This window comes from Anguilla rostrata, chromosome 4, assembly GCF_018555375.3.
Source record: "Anguilla rostrata isolate EN2019 chromosome 4, ASM1855537v3, whole genome shotgun sequence".
Taxonomy (NCBI): Eukaryota; Metazoa; Chordata; class Actinopteri; order Anguilliformes; family Anguillidae; genus Anguilla; species Anguilla rostrata.
In genome coordinates, this window is record NC_057936.1 from 63,271,891 (window position 1) to 63,292,539 (window position 20,649).

A 20,649-nucleotide genomic window follows, 5' to 3' on the forward strand; every position below is an offset into this window, starting at 1 on the left:
TAACATTTTCAGTCCAGACAATAGCCCAGTTTGGATTTTATTTTTCTCAATCAATGTAGCCTATAAAACGTGTCACAGGAGGGTTGTGTCTATTCTCAAAATGTAACGTTTATGATAAATTCTGACACAGTCATCATCCCTGAAATCTCAGTTATGTTTAAGGAAGCATCGAACCACGTCTCAGCTGTTCGATACATCAAGTGATCAAGTCAGACGTGTGAGAAATCTAAGATTTTTAAATGGTAGCCTAAACTCGAACATCCATGTCGTTAATTCTGTTGGCACACTGAAAAATCGTGTCCAGAAGTTCCCAAGGAAAGTGAAAGTTTTATACAGGCTGATATGAATCGACGGAACATAACTGCCAATAGGGAACTGCCAGAGAGCCGTGATCTCACATTTATCCTCGGTGGATTTCTTGCACCGTTGACCTTAGACAACCCTTCACGACACACATCTCTACCACGTGGCTTTGTGTGGTTGATCCATAGACCGTATAAAAATTGGTTGAACTGATAGCAGCTGTCACAACAAATTCCATCCCCCAAACAAATATCCCCCCCCCCCATTCACTTCCGGCGATACGTTCCACTGATGCGTACGGTAGCGTCAACTGTCAACTTGACAGCCTTGCCTGCGTGGTTGCCAAGCTTTCTCTATTGGTTGCTATGATGCGATCTATAAGAGGCGCTCGCCAACTGCCAAAAATTTACCTCAGAATTTACTTCAGAGGAAGAACAAGTAGGCCTACATCAGCTTCGGGAGATTCAGGAGACACGGAAAACTGCGCTACTAAGCCTATTCTTTTCTGTACATTTGTTACATATATTGTGATTATTGCTTATTCTCATTGGTAAATAGTGTTGTACCGTACGCATGACGCATACCGTGACACAGCCTGTTTTCAGGCTGACCAATCAAAATTCTGTAATCAATCACAGTTCTCCGCAAGGGGATTTCTTGTGCGTTTCGTGTTTAGGGATGAGCTCAGGGGCTGGTGAGTCGGAGGCTTCAACCGTTTCTTCAAAAACCGAAAGGAAAAAAAAACATGATCCTTCAAAAAAAAAACAAACAAAAAAAAAACACAAGGACAAAATGCTGTCAGTGGTGGTAGGAGTAGTATGAATAGCCTTATAAATAGTGCTTTAAAATGTATTGTTTTTCTTTAGTATTGCTAAAGAGAAATGCCTCACAACACATTTCTGTACTGTAACATTTGTTCATACTGCAATGTGTGTGAACTTAAAATGTAGCCTACATTATCCTTATAAATTATACAAATGAATGCATGGTTACAAGCTATATTAATGACTATATGATTATTTTCGATGGTTGTTGACGTGGCTGGAGCAGTCATGGGCCAAGAGTAGGGCCAACAAATCTGAGGGTGCACATCCCCCCCGTTTCAATGGGCATGACACCCCTGCTAGGTCTTCATGTCCTGTACAGGCCCGATATTCATACCCAAACTTAACATGAAAATTAAATTAAATTGAAAACTGCTTTGAAAAAAAAAAAAAGTGTTTGCTAAATCAAGGTCAATCAGATGTGTGCAATTATAGGAATCTTATGAAGTTTATTTTAACATTAAAAATGCAACTCGTCTGCCTTTAACCTCCACAAAAAATACCCCCTGGGCATACATGACCTCATATGAACAACACATTCTCCCGCAGGCTTTCTTTATCATGGCACACCAATGCCCCCAAGACCCTCTCTAGAGGCCTAATGACTTATTTGAGGGTAGTGCAGTTCACGTCCATGCATACGGCTTAGCTGGCTGTACGCTCTCATTAACAGGAAACTAAATGCTAGGACAAAAAATGACTAATGACCAATCCCCAACTTTAGTTTTTTCTAAGTACAAGTACACAGAGCCAATGAAGTCTCGTTGTTAAACACTGAACAGCCACAAACACGTTTATATTGATTGGCACAATCAGGAAAGCAGTGAATGTACTTCTTTGCATTTTAAGTTTTCGCACATCTCAGAGACCCACAGAACTGACACGTGATTCATCTGATATTCAGAAAAAACGATGGGACATGACATCCTAGGCCATTGGTGGGCTTTTTATTTTTAATTTTTAAACAGGAAAAATTTCCCAAAAGCATTGAATTTGATTTCCATTCTTCCCATGGTATGTTTTTTTTTTTTTTTTTGCTAAAAACCCTGTTAAAAACCCAGACCAAGATACAGCGTATTAAAATTAATATATGAAAATAATCGATCTTAGCTAGATGCAGTTCTTATGTTTAATTTGGCAGTCATATGGATAGGATAGACTTTCCTGGCTGTTATTCTTGGAAATCAATGTAGACACAGTGGGGATTGGGTTTTAAATCCCACATCTTCTACACATTGACAGCTCTCATGGTGCATACAACCAAATCCAAAAAAGCAGAACTTGCTTGAAAACAACAAACCTCACACAGTATTTCACACAGAGCCCCATTAAAAAAGTATTAAACCAAGTTTTTGTGACTATACCAAGGACAGAAATGTTATGTTGCTGGAATGCAATAGTGAGTCTAACAAGAAAGCAAACATGAACCATACAGAGAGTAGGTTTTTCAAAGGATTTTGTATTGAATAAGGTTTATAGAAACAACTGTCACAGCTGGTGTGAACAATGCAACTTCATCTTTCACAGCACACCCCACATTCTTTCTTTCTCCAAAATCTCCCACCTTATACACAAATTTTGATTTTGGCCAGGTGTTTTTGGACTGAACTCTTTAAACTTCTTATAATGTGCAATATTCAATTCAGTAAAATTTTTGGATAATGTGAGTGTTAAATAGGTTTGTCAGTTGCTGCAACAATGCTAATTATATTAGTATTTATTTAAATATTCCCCCCCCCCAAAAAAAAAAAAAAAAAAACAGCATGATTTTGAGTCTTTTGAGTTAATACAAACAACAACTATCTTTAAAATGTAAAATGAGACAACTTGTTAAAGCACAAAGGCCACATTTGAATAACCTTTTGAAAAACACTGATAGTTTACATGATTATTCTCTCAGCAGACACCAGCATATTAGCCTCAGATCAGCACAATGGGATGTGCAATTTCAATATGCAAAACTGTTAAGTGAGAGCAAGCGACGGAGGTAAAAAAAGAAGAAAAAAGGATGCTTTCGTTTCTTAAAATTCAGCTCGCAGGCATTTCAGTAGACGAGTCTGCCTTGTAAGAGAAAATAACAAGAAAAAATAAATATAATAAAATAAAATAAAATAATTAGCCTCTGTTTTTTTATTTCTCGTTAGCAGAGTCGGTTTCATACCCGGATACCCCATTAGCAATTAGCCGTCCTCGGAGAGCAGACCTTTACCGCGGCGTCTGATCCACGGCTGATTGGTATGCGGTTTGTGCGAATAGTTGATAACGGAAGGCACGAGCGCATGTATAGTTTTAAATTTAATTTTATAATGATTCGCAAGGCCGAGGGGGCCTCCAGGCCAACAGAGGAAATAACATGGCCGCTCTTCAAAAAGGAGATCTGCGCTGTGCACATGCCAAAGCGTGGCGGGCCGGGCCCTTTGTGAATGCAGGTAATTTTGTTCCCTGACTAATCTGCGGAGATAGGGAGTAAGTCCTGGAAAAAAAATTATTTAACAGAAAAAAACACTTATACAAAGAACAAGGGCTGTGTCACAAAAAAAAAGAAAAATTGGCTATTCCTCAGAGGTTCAGCGACCCGGGGAAATTAACACCAAGGTGTGATTGCAGAAGCTGGGTCTGAAGGCGTCAAAGTACCATGAAAGAGACTGGGGTGTGGGGGTAGGGGTGGGGGTGGGGGTGGGGGGCGCCTTGCATGTCGGAACACTTTGTAGCCCGTCCACTTCATCGCCACACCAACCACTACAGTACTCTCTCATTTAAGAGAGCCGGGAGAAACACTTTGAGCTCTAGAGCAGTTTTTAATGAGCATAAGGAAAAAAAAAAAAATATATATATATATATATATAAAAATAAAAAATTCCCCAGTCCTAACATTAAAACGGAAGGGTGATCTTACAGGGTTTTACGGTTTGTACATGAAAATAAATGTGGAAGATGAAGATGAATCGGTATTAAAGACACTTCTGTGCTCTGAGCTTACTCATTTTAAAACTGCAGGTTCAAATGGCGCATAATTTACTGCAGGTGCCTTTTGGGAGGGGGGGGGGGCCGGGGAGGGGGTAGAACCACTTAAAACCAAATAAAAACACAGGAACTACGCCTGGGCAGCAATTAACACTCGGCAGATACGTTAAAGTTTTAATTCAACTCCAGCCCCGTCCCAGAATGCACCTTCCTATTCTGCCTTCAGCAAGGCAAAGAGGAAAAAGTTGGTTATTTAAAAACAATTACAGTAGCAAATGGAACATGCACCCTGTTCATTTAAGGCTTCTTGAGGAATATATATATATATATAAATATAATATACAGCATGTTACGTAATACCTTGTATATGTACGTATTGTGCACTATGCCACTATACGACCCAGAGAGACCAGAGGCTGTTGGGGTTACAAAGCTGTGTTGAGAAAGTTGAACCGTTCAGTTTCAATGCAGATCCGAAGCACAATCAAAAAAAAAAGGAGAGATGACAGCAGTTCAAAAAAAGCTACTGGGAAATTAAATTAATTCAACATCAAATCAGCATGGTTAAAAAAATAAATAAATAAAATAAATACAAAAATAAATAAAAAGAAGGCAAAATAAAGGGGGGGGGGGGGGGGGCGGTTGGGTTTGGGGCAAAGTCCTGCAGTGTTGTATTTTGAAATGCTCACCGTCTGATTGCCACCTTGCTATCTTTAGATGTTTTCTCTGTCACAGCCAATGTGCTCTTGACAACGCCAACCCCACCAGCACATGCTGCCTACAGCCCAGCTCATTCACGCAGTGCCAAGCTGGGCGAGGTGTCATTTAGACACTGCGTACGCACGCACGTCGGACGAGCGCGGTGCTTTGAGCGCACAAAACGAACAAGGGAAACAAAAACGATGATTCACGCGCGTTTCCGAGTGGGTAGTTCTGAGGGTCCAATTTTCTTGCAAGACGAGACCGAGCCAAGGCAGCAGGTTTAGGGGACACGGTGCTTTGGGACACCCCACGTGTTAATGGAGCCGTTCAACACCGACAGAATGAGAGCCTTGCCTAAAAATGATTTAAAAAAACAACATCGCATTTGTTCATCTCACAGTAAATGCTGAATTATGGTCATTTTGCACACAGGCAGCTTGCAACGCCACCTTTTTGGCTGCCTTTGATCTTACAGGAAATGAAACGTCACGGCATCTTTCAGCACCGAAGTGCACCGGCCACTCCAAACACCCCAAAGCACTGAATCTCACGCGCGATATGGCGAATGGACACAAGGCTGACATTGCTGAAGCACAATGACACTGACAGCATGGTGAATGAGAGGCATCAATTGTAAAGCGCTTTGGATGAAAGCGCTATTTATAAATGCAGTCCATTTACCATTTACAGCACTTAACGGGGTTAAAAAAAAAAAAAGCTTGATGCATCATTTCAACCCTTTTCAGATGCTCTTTGGAAATTGGTAATGACCCTCAACCAAAATCCTGTTATCACGGTTGTTAAATTACCAGAAAGCATCTTAAAAACATCAGTTTTGTTTCCCCGGTAGCTCCGCAGTACTTGACTTTAAATAAGCAGGGAACCGCCTCCTGTTTCCAGCGTCTCCCAAGAAGCAGGGAGGGTAAAATTTTCGGAGAATTAACCGAAATGAAGAGGAATTTCAGAATGTCAAAACTCTCATGTCCTGTCAAATCCAAAGTAGCTGATCATCACGCCATTTGAAAGGCACTAGGCCCAGTTTTGACAATGCTTAACAAATATTGCACAACGCCATTGTACTGTACTTCTTACTCTCAGAAACTACAAGCGCAACTTTCTTTGTTGTCATCAAAATGAATTCTGTGTTCATTGAGTTCTTAAGAAGACACAGTTGTGTTTGTTGAGAGAGACCGAGACAGAGATACACATTTGCACACTAGGTCCACTAGGCAGTGTGCACGCACATGCAGGTTGCACGTTTCCTACATCTTCATATCAATAATTGGCTACATTTATTCCCTCTAATAAAATCCCTTTGATGCTTTTTGCAAAAAACACTCTGTGGCAGTACCATCCTGAAGTGTGTTGCATGGATTGACCGAAAATGAAATATTTCCACATTTTTCCTTTGAGAGATTTACACAGGAGGGAACGTTTACCTGCTGTGCATGTTAAATCTGGACAGAGGAGGTACTGGAGATGTACCAGTGTGTGCCAGTTAATGGAAGACCTGCCCTTTAAATAAAAATTTAAAAAAGAGTTTGGAATTGGAATCACTCCTACAGTTGCCATTTATCAGACTAAACATGCATTTCTTGAACAAAATTTAAATTAGCAAACAAATAATACTATTTTTTTTAAAGTATTATTCATTACACAAAGACACCCTCTGGTCACAGCATTAGCCATCAGTTATTAGCCTACATATTATCCGTAAAATTTGAAGGACACCAATGTTGATAGTGAGGTTTACTGTTGCACACATTTGTGGAATACATGGAACAAAAGCAAAATGCAAGCAGCCCTCAATGTTTTATTCAGCTCGTTTTGAATGATAACCATAAGTCACAAAACAAGTTTTTAGTAGCTTCTGTACACGTGTGACACGAAGTCGTCAACTCTGAAAAACTCCCGCTATTCGATAGAACGGACCGTAACGAGAACAAGGCACGGCAGCCGATGACTTGCTTTCGCATGACAACGGGAGCGGCGTGAAGGCAGTGCGTCAGGCCGCAGCTCTTCCAGAAGCGCTTTGCCGAGTTACAAGTTTCGGCACGCGCAGCTGACAAACATACCGCGCCATTTACGCAAGGAAACAGCACGTACACACACACAGCCGTCCAACCCACGCCATCCCACAATCCCGTGTGAGCGCAAAGACAACAGGGAACTAAGCGAGGCTTTGTGGCCTTGGAGTGAATCGTGTGTTATCCCCCCCCACCCCATATCATGTTTTGTCGCTTCATTATACGCTGAAGACAGCAGGGGATGCCACTTTGGCATTACACTCCACACATCTCTCACTTCCACACCTAATCTCATGCATATGCACCGTTTGCAATGAGACCAGGATTAGCTCTTAGTTCTTGGGTGTGGGTGTGCCCTCCAGCCAAATATTTTAACTGTTTGAGGTCGCTTAAAGAAGAAATGTTTTTTTATTTCTTTGTTATTATTATTATTTTTATTTTTTAAAAAGGCCAGTTTCTCAAAAGGAATTGGACCATTTGTCCGAATTAAAACATATTTCCACTTTTGGCTGAACTGTTGGTCTAAACCAGAGAAGTACCCGGGGTGGGGGGGGGGCTCGATGTTCACAGGGATGCAGAAGACGATTAGTGGAAAACTGCAAAAGTAATCATTGAAGCCTCTTGTGGTTCAGCTCGGAATTTCGAACCCCCCGCCCCCCCCGAAATGAATTCCTGGCTATGCCACTGATACGTATAAGCATGTGGTGCAGGCCCAGTGGTGATGGCTGCACCAAGTGTCATATTAAACAACGACAAAATTACAAATTACTCTTCCTCTGGCCGTGTTCGCAGAGGGACGCAGCCTCACCTCTCGCCCCCCGTAGGCGACATTTCGCAAGGCTAACCACGACGGAGACGGAGCAGATCCCCTCAGAAGGCTAGGAGACCACTGCAGCACACTTTCAGTTGAGCCCAACCACTCACGCTCTTCACAAAATATGATTTACGTGCACTGACACTGGACTTGAGCATGTTGGAACACACAACTCTGAACTGGCCAGAAGAGGATGGCCTTCCCATTTTGGGTCTGGTTCCTCCGAATGTGTTTCTTCCTATTGGACACCCAAGGGAGTATAGGATGGGGTCTGCAGTGAAGCGCATTACGACAAATCCTTTGTAAAAACACGCTATGTAAATACACTAGACTGATTTGATTTAAGTGGTTCATTCATTTGGGGGTGGGAGCCATTTCCTATGACGGAGAAAAAAAACAAACGAACAAAAAACAAAACAAAAAAAAAAAACAGGCCAAATATTTTCAGTGCCTAGCGTGCTGTATCTCTATCTCCACAAATCTCCCTGGACTTGTCAGGAGGAGAACCCTGTCATTTGCTGACCCATGTGAAGGCCCCCCCTCCCCCCCCCCCCTCTGAAAACATCTGCTGCATGTGGCCGGGTGAGGTAATGCGTCAGTCCGCTCGGTTCGTCAGCATGGAATGTGAGAATGTGTACCCCAGACGCCCTCAGCAGCTGCTGTGACCTGCGCACGACAAAACCAGCCCAAAAAAACGTCGAGCTGGAACAACTCTGTTGGCCACACGCTATGCTCGGTTCCTGTACCCGATATAATACAGCACGACACAGTCTTCTGGCCTTAGTACGCAAGCCGTCTGCTTTTCAATCAGCAATTAGCTGATTTTTACTCTTCTTTTGCGCCCATAGAAAGGCAAAGACAAATGGACAAACAGCTCAAAAAGCTACTTTGAATATGCACATATAAACATAGTTTTTTTTTCCTGAAGTAAATAGCAAGCTGTCACTTTTAGTTTAATGAATTCAACAATGCATTATTAATAACATGCCAAACAACTGGATTGCTTGGGGCAACAGATTCTAGACAGCTGAAAAGTGTTTACTCTACAGTCTAAACTATGCTACACTGCAAGAAAGATGTGTGTGTTAGCATTTCAGTGTGTGCAATATAATGGCAATAATGATGATAAGAACAAAAAAATTATTCAGCCGTTTCTACAGAAACCAGAAATACAATGTTAGCTTTTTCCTTCATAGCTTCTGTGATACTACTCAGTTTCCCTTTGTCGAATATTACATTTTGTCTAAAGATCTGAAACCATTCAGTGTGACAAATATGCAATAATAGAGGAAATCAAGAAGCAGGGAAATACTTCACAGCACTATATGACATAACTACATTGATTGGTAAACAAGTAATTGCCAGTATTCTCAGAGTGTCTTTGAGTAAGAAGCCAGTTTTTTTTATTTATTAAATGACCAATGGATCGCTTTAGGCACATACCATCATTCAAAACTGTTGTTCAGCAGCCATGTAGCCAATCTTAGCTGTAAGTGAAAATGTTAAGCCTTTCACTTATTGAATCAAAACTTGCTTAGTTTTGATGGAAAAACTTGCTTACATTTTCTACGCAAAATTTAATTCCAACGTGGATTGTGGCTTGACTGAATCTAGACTGTAGTCATTCTAGTGGCCAAGGAAAACGTAATTATCAAACTTCTAAAAATCATTCCAGTCCTGGGAGAGTCATCTTTTCAACCATTAAAAGCCTTAATGCTTGTTTCTGGTGTTCTTCAAGCAACTTCAAACAATCTGAACAACCTTACCTCATCTGCCCCTCAGCAGTGACCATTAGCGTACTTTTACATTACTGTGGAAATAAGTCCTAAATTAAGTTAAGACTAGCAAATTAAGTTGGATGGTGATTTTTTTTCCCCCCAGACTGAACAATTAATACAGTCACCTAATCAATGCTCACCTAGGCCAGCCGTGCAAGGACAATGGTGTGGGACAACACAGGAAATACTGAGTGAAACAGAGTCAAACCCAGGGTTGCCAGATGGTGAAATTTATCCCTAAATGTACAGGAATTACAAAAAAATTAATAAGGGAGGTTTTACAGTAAAGATGTATGAGAGTCAATGACAGATGGGGTAATAAAAGAGGTTTGGGGGGAAAAAACTGTGGGAAAAAAATCTGCGTCAATTGATGATGGGGGGGTTTGAGGAGTTTTTTTTTTTTTTTAGAGAGAATTAATTCTAGCAGAGGCCAACAGTGGTGAAAAATCTCTCACTCTGAGTATGCTAGTTTTACTGGACTCTGTGGAGCATGTATCAGGGCCTTTAGAACACCAAGCTGACTACTGCTGTAGAGGCTGAATTTGCCAAATTATTGAAATATTTGAGTGTTATAAGTAAAAATGCATGACAACACACTGTATTTTCCCCACAAATGAACAGTAGATTCCCTCCCCAGGACTGTGCAAGATGAGCAAATACAATTCTGAACAGAAGGATTGCTTTTTAAATGATTTTTAAACTGGCACTTTTTCATTTTTAATAGCAGATGCTGACAAACGCAACGGCTTCTAATTAACTCTAAGTATTAGACTTTGATCCAGTAACCAAAATTTTGGTTTTAACGTTGTGAAACGTAGGATTTGGCCCAACTTTTCCCTCCAATTGTGCATCCGAATGCATCGCACTACAGTAAGCATCCAATAGTGGCCTGCCCCACCAATCGTGGACTTGAAGGATGGAAGGCTGCCAATCAAATCGCAGGGCACACACGCCATTGCATGCCATCTCAGTAAAGCAAATGCAGAACACCACCAGACTGCAGAGTGTCCCGTTGGAAGTTACAACGGTAACCCACTCACATCCCTGATACCACACCTACTCTTTCCATCTCCAGTCTACCACTGCAATTGGTTCAATGATTCCCAATGGGTCCATAGGATTCTGCATATTCACTGCTCACAGGGTAGGCTAGTCCCGTTTTCTCCCTGGCACATCCAATCGTTTCGTTATTCTGACCAATCATCTCCTCCCCTTAGGCCTGTCCCTCATTACACTGACCAATCCCCCATTCTCCTGTTAGGCCAGGCCCACATAAAACTGACCAATCTTGTCCTGTTCATGACCATAACATCAAAAACAAGGAACAAATAGTCTATGGTTATAGTGGAGGTACCAGCGATTCCCAGCTTTGGGCACTCCACAAATGACATCGTGATATGCGTTCATATATCCACCAATCGAATCTGGGTAGTCTTTCGCATTCCTCAGTGTCCGTTTAAGTGCACGTTAAATTTAATAAGTTCTGAAATCAGTTAAGGGCAGGCTCTTACGAGGCACGTTTAAATATGGGAATTGGTACCAGGCAACCAACTGCTCTTGAGTAATGACAGAATTCCTAATCGTATGATCAGTGAAACAACGGTAAATATCACAACCGTGTTCGACCTATATTCAAAGTCGGTGAGATGGACCGTGGACGGATCCATTTCCATCGATAATGGCTTGGAGAAACACTGGATCTGGAATCAGGTGTGGTGTTCTGGGAAGGGGGGACGAACGTGCCATGTAAATTCTTATAAAAATGTGAAATAAAACTTTTTCCACCCTACAAAAAGAATGCACGCGACCCCTGATTCTCTGTTTTCTTCTTCTTCAGTTAAACAGTGCACAAAATTGACTAGTTTAACATGTACACATTTTATTATAATTGAAATAAACTCGCAAGAGCGACGTGACCGATGAATTCTCTCGGAGTCACGAGAGTGACCCCTAGTGTACGTCTGTGATCTATTCGGACTTCAGCTATGGTCCCAGTCACGCAAATGGCAGTGCTACTGGATACTATACGGATTTAATGTCAAAACAAGGTATCATTCAATGAATAACAGCTCATAAACCAGACCTGTTTAAGGCCTTTGTTCAATCAACATCCAGTATCAGTACAATGAGCATCAGTTCTTTATGTCTAGCTGCCAGCCAACTTTAGTGAAACTGCAAAAAGTAAGTTTGAGGGGAAAAAAAAACTAGGAAACATTCCCTAAAATACAGTTTATTTTTTGATGAACGTTTTTTCCCCTGCAGGTGAACAAACTTGAAACAATGGAGCGTTTTCTCCGAGGAACTCAAATATACGAATGAACTATGGCGTTTGTGACTAGGGTTACACTGCTGGGCAAACCGTAAACTTGAATTGATTCTTCGCTTTCGTGGCTACAATAGCAATGTGAGCGATTGTTTCAACTGGGTGTTAGCTAAAACAGAGCTGGCTGGCTAATCAGCTCCCGTTCTCCACTTCAAAGCAGCATGAAAAAAAAATGTGAGCATTTCGGGTTCAACTAGTGTGAACTGATTAGATACCAACAGATCCCAAACGGCATTTACCAATGCATACTAGAGACAGCTAAGCGCTGTTAATTGTGCAAGGAATTCACGAAGAATGAATTCTAGTGTTTCGTCCGAACGCTCCGGTTTCACAACAGATCATTTTAGTAGTAGGTTAACAATTTTCCGGAAACAAGAAGTAACTCTACCTTCGGACGACGTACATTATCCATATCAGATGTCGGAATTAGTAAGTAGCCCAATACGAACGACAATGCCGATGTTTTGATATACCGATTGCATATACAGGAATGAAATGAAATCTCGACTTTAAGCCCCACGCTCTCGGATCATTTAGTGTCGAGTAGCGTCTGAGAATCCCAGCGTTCGGTTTTAGTTGCCCTGGCGCGAGCGCTTCCCCCACAAGCAAACACGAATGCACTTTGGGTTTACAAAGGACGGGGGTCTAGTTACAAAATGACGGTAAGTACAAAGAGGTGATTCATGGGATCTGCATTGAGGTTTGTGGAATAGGTACCTTCTGTGTTAACAAAATACGAAGAAAAAAACCCTCCGGCGAATTTACTCCACCACAATGGCGTCTCTCTTTTTAGCAGATCAGGGGCATTTCGGAACTGGCATAGAAGAAGAATAATAAAATCGGTCAGAGCCTCAGCTGAAATCGCAAAACACTGATAAAACGTGGGGTTTAAACGCACTCCGAAAAAAGAACGGAGTATTTTCCAGAGCTAGGTTAGCCAGGAGCCAATTCAGACCGAGGGCGCATTGGTTCTTTTCGCATTGGCATTTTCTCTCGAGTAATAATCCAAGCTTCTTACATTCGATCGTCATCATTTAAAAACTGATACTGTGAATTAAGCGCCACACATTTTTCCCAGGAAGTGGTTAAATTATTTTTGTTACAACTGTGGCGCTTCTCTCATGGCACATGCGTAAAAGCAGCTGCGCCCAAAAAGTCCCAGCCTTACCAGCCTCAGCAAATAATAGCAAACCAAATCTATCAGTCCTTACCTGAAACATTGATGAACATCAAGGGTCTTTTTCACCTTTCTTTTCCTCCGATTTCTTTCGCGATCTGCTTCCCTCGCTACACTAGAGAGAAATGCAATAGCCTGGCTAAGGTAGTCAGAACAAAATACAGAGAATACTTGCTGCAGGGCTTCGAAACCCCTTAAGGCAAAGATCAGGATACAATTAGCTCATGCCTCTACCCCAGTCTGAACCAATCTGCAAAATAAAACTCCAATTAAATTAACCGATCAGTGGCGGCATATCGGCCTTTTTCAAAATTGATGTAATTTTAATACATTTATTAGAAAAAATATTCGGCAAAATTCTGCATAAAACAGTCTCACCCCTGCCTCCAACTTGCCTATTGCCCTCCTCTTGCACAGAAAAGCTGATTTTAATCGTTATGATTAGTTTTGATGTAACGTTTCCGCAGGCGGTTTCTGCAAATGGATGGAGTGTTTCTTTGGCAGTAGGGGAAAAGCAGCAGATGATGATAATTATATAGATTGTTGCTTGTGCCATTCGATTTTTCTTTTTAAACCTATGCATGTATATCTTCTCGTGTCTATCTCAAGCGCGAGCAGGCATTGTGAGCACACTAAGGAGGTCGTGCAACTTGTTGATTAAGATCATCTCGTTTGTAATCAATGGGTGGGTGATAATTTGGAAAGAGATCAACTCATTTTTTCCCCCAATTCCCTTGGCTATGTAACTTCCCAAAATGACGTATATAAATAAGCGCACACAGCCTGCCTTGCCCCAATCAAGTCTGAATCATCGCCGGGGGGGCAGATGCACAAACTAATTTCGAATGTTCAGCCATGCATAATTTCGAAAGATTGAAAGAGTTCCCATGCTGTAGTTTACAACTGCGGGAAGATCGTGTCTTAGGCTATAACTGTCATATGCAGGTTCTGTGGCAGCCGCGCGGGTAATTTACATTACACAATTAATATATCAATTACCCATTTTTTTTTTTTTTTTGGGGGGGGGGGTGATAAATATATATATAAAAAACACTGAATATAAATATTTAAAACACTGCTGTGTTAAACATTATACACTGATAGAATGTCATACAAATAGAACGTCTAATAATAATAATAATAATAATAATAATAATAACAATAACAATAATAATAATAATAAAGGACATTACACACTGTATTACTTGAACAGAGCTCTTTCCGATATTTGCTCTACCCGGGCAATAAACTATATTTTACTCCCGACGGAACAGCATCTGAAAGGAAACACAAGGCAATGACCAGCCAAGGCGTGTATTTACAGTTAACCGCTCAATGCGCATTGTCTGTGAAATACGTACATAATCGTAGCACGCATTTTATGTGCTCTCTATCGCCTCCTGCTGTTGAAAATGGTTTTGTATTGACAGTTCTGGCTATGTATGTATGTATTTTCTTCAAAATTGCCAGTTGACATGCAGTTTGGGCAAAAGTTTGTCATAAAGAATATGACAATTTCTTTAAACGATAACATTATTTAAATAAAACCATGTTTTTTTTTTTTTTTTTAAAAGAAGAAAAATTACAGAGCACTGATAAGTGAATTCTGGATTTGATATGCCTTTGCTTTCATGTTTCTCATCGGTGCTTGTAGAATGGACCTCTGTTGCCCTCTGTTTCATTTAGCGTATTATTTGAAACTAAAGGAATGGTATCTGACGTTCAAATTAAAGGAACACGTACTGAAACGTGAAATTACAAGCCTGTTATCTTCTTTGAAAAAGACAAAAAGACGGCTATTTTCAGATACCATGCACACGTGGGGCTGACACAAAAGTTAAACAGCCTCAAATTAATACTGATACTGATCATCGTAATCCTAATACTGATCTTGGTGATTCTGTATGTGCAGCAGCCTCAGATTGTGAATAAATTCGTAGTGAAGGTGACTGTACACTTACAGTGTTCGCAGTACATACACAGAACCATTCTGATTTGTTAACTCAGTGCACACACACACACACACACACACTTGTGGTATAAACATGCTGAAGATCTTAGTGGTTTTTGGAATTTCACAATGATGCATGTAAGAAATGAGTACACAGATTCATTTAATGACATTTAATGTCTGTCTTGGAATGTGGTGCAAAAACGGTCCAGAATAGACTGCTGCCATTGTTGTTTAGATATCGGCTAGTCATTTATCTGCTTTTTCTTGTGATGTGCCATTGCTTCCTGTGTTTTTTTGTGTGTTTGTCACTTCATTCTGTTAGAAATGTTTGTGCTGTTCCTGCCATGTAGACCAGGGCTGCCCAACCCTGCTCCCGGAGATCAACTGTCCCGTAGGTTTTCATTGTAACCCTAATTTCACACGTCTGATTTTGCTAATTAGCAGCTCAACACTCTTCTGTTGAAACACCTCTAGCTGTTGAATGGAGGTGTGTGTCGTTAGGGTTGGAGTGAAGGCATACAGAAAGGTTGATCTCCAGGAACAGGGCTGGGCAGCCCATGGTCTAGATGGCAGGAACAGCTCAAACATTTTGACCAGACTGAAGGACCAAACACATTAAAAAAAAAAAAAAAAAAAAACACAGGAAGCAATGGCACATGAAATGAAGCTTAAGGCAATGAACTCAGCTGGCGCCAGTCAGTACTGAGAACTTGGTGTCTGTATGATTGAGACAGCAAACCCAGCTATGACTGTTTAGAAGTGTACTGTATGTCAAGCAGCATGCTTCGGGTAGACTAAACTGAGCGCTCGTGTCCTGAAATGTACTCGCATCCAGTAACAGGAGTGTTTAGCACCTCTATGTACACGCGTGCATTAAGCGCGTTCTCACGTTAGCTTTCATGGAGGTCTGCACTGTGGCTGCTGAGCGGTGTCTTTGTTCAGTCTCGGATAAGCTCACGGGAAATTTCCCCCTCTCGATTTCGGGCGGCTGAAAAAAGAAGGTCTGTTGCATGCTGGGTGTTTTTTTTCTTCTTTTTTTTTTTTTGCAGAAAGACTTGCAGGAAGTGAGCACACCTTCCCAGAAGCCTCTGGGTGGTTTTTTTTTTTGCCGCCGTTTCGCTCCGCAGGGTTGGGCAAACTGATCAAAGCGCTTCTGAGCACAATGGGAACGCCGTGCCCTATAGGAGAGATTAATATTTTCTGTTGAAATTGGGCAAGGCACTTACGGTAACGATGTCTCTTCAGCGTAGGCACAGAAGAGGAGAAGCTATATTACACGCGTGCGGTGCTGCTCATGTTTCTGCTCGACAAAAGGCAGACTGAGAACGCAGCTTAGAGGAAGCAGGTGCCCTCTGAGGTAACTGTCGCGGTTGGAGTTTTCTCGACGAACAATTTCATTAAAGTTTTGCTGTAATGTAATCGGCCTTGACTTCTTTCTTTTTTTCCATTGAACACTTATTTTCTAACTTTTTTTAAAAACAGAATGTCAGTGAAGTAGTTTGCTTCATGTCATTCTTAGCTTTTAGTCGTGTTATACCCATGCATCTTGCAGCCTTATTTGTGATTTTGTTCGTATGCCTTGCCAGCCAAGTTGGCAAAAGTATTATCATGGATTTGGGTAGGCCCTCCATCTTTTTGTCCCTCTTGTCCATCTGTAATTTCACTGCAAAAACAAAACAAAAAAAAAAAAAAAACTAAAACTGGTGTTTAGTCACTAACACAATGAGCTCTCCGCTCAATTATTTTGGGTTATTTCCCCTTTGTCTGTGGAACCCCCCGGTCATGTCACATTTAAAATATTTTATAGTCTGCTGGGGCATCATGGTTCACATTGCTTCTTGTTATTATATATTTATTCAGCCTAACATGCCTGCCTGAGTGCTTGAGTGTCTGGGCAGGACAGTGGCGGCATTGTTGTCTGAGAGTGCTGGCATTGCGCTCGCTGGAAACTGTTTTCCTTTGCTTGTTCCGTCGTGTTCTGCGCCGTCTGTCAGTTTTTTATTTTTTATTTTTCTTTTTTCTTTCAAAGAGCACTTCAGAAAAAGAAGTGCCTGTGCACGGGATTAGAGAACTGTCATCGCCACACGGGGTGAGCGAGAGGCTAACTCCGGAACATTCTACTTCTCAGAGCTGATCCGCCGCGATCAAAGCGGATACGATTGTTCGAGAGGGCAGTGTTTCGTACTTTCGTGTCGCGTTATGTAACGCGAGGGCCCACGTGATTTTTTTGGGGGGGCTCTCCCTGCGTGTTGAAACATCAGACAGTAAGCGCACCATCGTTCAGAAAATAATTAACCACAGAAGCAGTAACCCTGTCATGAATATAGCCTTGAACCGTGGCCTGGGATTCTTTCGACATACAGTAATCCTGAATTTGATTATACCACTGATGTTTTATGGTGGATTAGAACTACAGAAATCCGCTGAAGAAATATACTTATTCCCCAGCTGAACCTGAGCTGCATATATAACCTTTTCATGTTGCTATGACGATGAGAAGAACAAATTCAGTTCAAAGAACAAGTAATGAACGATCCACAGAAAGCTTGTCCAGATAATACGGTCCTGTCTAACGGTTTTATCTCAAACAGCTCTGAGCTCTTAATTCTCAAGACACAGTTCATTCTAAAATGATAGTGGCTGGGCGAACCAGTCTGTGTTTTATTTTAGAAGGAAATAAAAATCATAGTTTAAACACAATTTTGTGAAACGTCAGTCCTCACTGTACAAATTTATCTTACTACAGGAAGGAAGTAACACAGTCAGGTTCAGAAATCAAAAGATGTCGTTCAGAAATCAACAGAAGTAAAATCAGACGTACTGCGAGCACAGAAGGCTTTATTTGTGTGTTTATATTTGAAGAGACTTCCTCTGCAGAGTGCCGGGGGCAGACAGAAATATCCACATGGCTTTGCCCTGGGCGGAGAATGGAAAGGTTAAGTGTGACGACAGAACCGGAGGAAAATCGGAAGGGTAGGACTGTGGACGGATCACATGACAGCAGTGACAGAGTTCATGCGGAGAGGCCAGAAAACAGATTGTTTTGCAGTGTTATTATTATTATTATTTTTTTTGCCACAGGCCTGTGTCCAGATTGGATTTTTTATTTTTACCCTTGTCGCACTTTGTCCAGGACTCTGCAGTGCAAATTTAAATGCTTAAAAGTCTTATGTTTTCTTTTTGATGCTTAAACAACATGAAGTTTGTCAACCTCCAAAATGTTCTTGATGGCACCTGGGTTTTGATGGCACATGGGGTCTTGAAGGTACTGTAAGGGGGTCCCTGGCCAGACCCGATATGCACCATATAGATTTGGGGAAATATTTGAGGATATAAAGCCTTTTTAAAAATATAACCCTTTTTAACATAAGATGGGGGCCCTGGGTCTGAAAAGGTTGGACATTCCTGCTCAGAATGTTTGGTACATTGCAAAGCTAAAAGAGAAAGCATTTGTTGCCAGTTTTTTTTTTTTTTTTTGGCCGACACACACACATATAATCTTATAATATAATCCTATTATATAAATATAATCATTTTTTTAACTTCAAGGAATCTCAAATCTGGCCGTTGAAGCCAGTAGCACTGCTGGTTTTTGTTTTCCACCCAATAATTAGTTGACTTTGTAATCTCACCGACTGACCAGAGATTCTGCTCCCCTGGTCTTCCGAGTGTAAATCAGTCCCTGATTAGAGGGGAAGGACGAAAACCAGCAGTACCACTGACCCCGGGGGCCAGATGGGAGTGTGCCTGCATACCTTATTCAGCAGATAAAATGTCCCTTACAGCTTCAGTTACATCTGAGGGGGGTGGGGGTGGGGGTGGGGGGGGGCGGAGAATTCAACATGCTGTACGGAATTCCTAGGCCGGGGAATCCCGAGAACGGACAGAAAATCCGCACACAGGTAGGGGCGCCCGGAATTTTACCTCTTCGATTCCTACGGCTGTATCCCAAAGGGGAAAGTAAAGCTGGATTAAAGTGCTACAATGCAGCCGTTCGCCTGGGGGGGGGGGGGTGGGGGGAGCAGAGGCCTGGCTGCTCGGATTCTTACAGCACCGCAGATCTCTCCCTCATCAAACCTACACGCTCCCAACCCCCCACCCCCCACCCCCCGGCAAATTTCTGGCCCTCTCTATGCTCTCTGGCTTCATGCACTTTTGTTTCAGCTAAAAGCCCAGGCTTTTTCGCTCAGGAACGGAACTTCAGATTCAATTCATCAGATCAGGGCATTAATGGCCCGGCTGGCCACACTGCCTGATTGAGATCAGCGTTTAAATTTTTATTTATTTATTTATTTTATTTTGTTAAGTAAACTGGAAAAAAGTTTTCTAAGATGCGGAAGGAGGGAGTGAGGGGTGGGTGGGTGGTGAGGGAGCGGCCTGTGTGTTTTTTTTTTTTTTTTTGAAGGAAAGCAAGCGCCTGCTACAAATGGAAATAAAAAAGTCAAGGATACTTTGGCGAACAAATTACCTAAACTGTAAGCAGATGTGAGTTCTCACAAACTGGACCGGCCCCTCTGTAGGGAAAAGATTACGTCATGCTCCTGCAATAAATGTGTGCACGGTGTGGAAAGCTACAGGCCTCTGTTTCAGCGCCTAAAGGTCATTGGAGTCGGAGGGGGATTCAACAAGCTCTGTCTCCGGTGTGGACAGACGGACAGACAGATGCGATAGGGAGGGAAATGAAGGGAGGAAGGGAGGTAGAGAGAAAAGGAGTATTTGAAGGAGGGGGGGGGAAAGGGCAAACGTTTCTCATTTGCAGTTCAACGGCACTGCCCAAATAAAACTATGCATTCTCTGGCACAGTATATCCTCATAGTGGGCACATGGACCTGCGGTTCTTTGGTCTTCTGGAGATTCTCTCCAGAAGGATGCGAGATCTTATTAGAGAGTGAGAGAGAGAGGGAGAGTGGGAGTGAGCAAGAGAGAGGGGTATGGACTGAGAAGGAAAGACAGGGAGAAACGAAAAGGGAGAGAGCGAGAGAAAGGGTGAGAGAGATGAGGGACTGGCTTTCCTCCTTTCTTTTGTGTCAGTTATCATCTCTTTTTTTCCCCTCCCAATCCTGTTTTCCTCTGCTTCACTCACTGCTGGCTGCACTCAGTGAGCCGGGGGAAAGGAAGAGGACTGTGCCAGCTCTCAGCTCTGAGTGCGACTATGAGTGTCAGTGGGAATCTGACTGGGACTGTCACTCTGACTGGGACTCTGACTGGTACTGCAACTGTGACTCTAACTGCGACTGTGGCTGGGACTGTGACTCTGACTGGGACTGGGACTGTGACTGGGACTCTGACTCTGACTGGGACTGGGACTGGGCCTGTGACTCTGACTCTGACTGGGACTGTGACTGTAACTGGGACTCTGACTCTGACTGGGACTGTGACTCTAACTGGGGCTGTGACTGGGACTGTGACTGGGACTGGGGAGTGACTAAAATCTCGGTTTGTAACCCATCTCTTGCTCATAGCATTAGTAACCGTTTTCTGATAAAAGCTACAGTGTGTGATTGCACTCTGTATGCCAATGTACTTCCCAAGAGAGACACAGTTCAGATAATAGTTTAACGGAGTGAAGAAGCTGGCAGATACAGCCGTAAGAAATTCATATGAATGCAACTTGCAAGGATTTCATTTATTCCCTGGGTTGTTTGACTTACCCAGAAGCAATGGAAAGTTTGGTTTTGTGTCAGGGGAGCCAAAATTTGGAGGGAATGACGGAGCCTGTGTTCTCTAATGCGCTCGTGAGATAGCACGCGCGGTTCTTTGAGGTATACTGCACGGGCGTCACG

The 20,649-nt window shown here is 42.1% G+C and overlaps 1 protein-coding gene across 2 annotated transcripts in view; it reads right to left on the reverse strand.

The window, feature by feature from the left end:
- Window positions 1–13,590, reverse strand: part of kctd1 (potassium channel tetramerization domain containing 1) — a 36,806-nt gene extending 23,216 nt beyond the window's left edge. The window contains exons 1-2 of one of the 2 annotated variants that reach the window (XM_064333806.1): window positions 13,291–13,590; window positions 12,947–13,022 (exon numbers count right to left, since the gene is read on the reverse strand). In XM_064333806.1, coding sequence (XP_064189876.1) covers window positions 12,947–12,955 — 9 coding nt within the window. In that variant the 5' untranslated portion in view covers window positions 12,956–13,022; window positions 13,291–13,590. Of the gene's footprint in view, window positions 1–12,946; window positions 13,028–13,290 lie in introns of both variants that reach the window. The other variant, XM_064333805.1, reaches the window with a different exon arrangement.
- Between the last annotated feature and the right edge of the window lie 7,059 nt (window positions 13,591–20,649).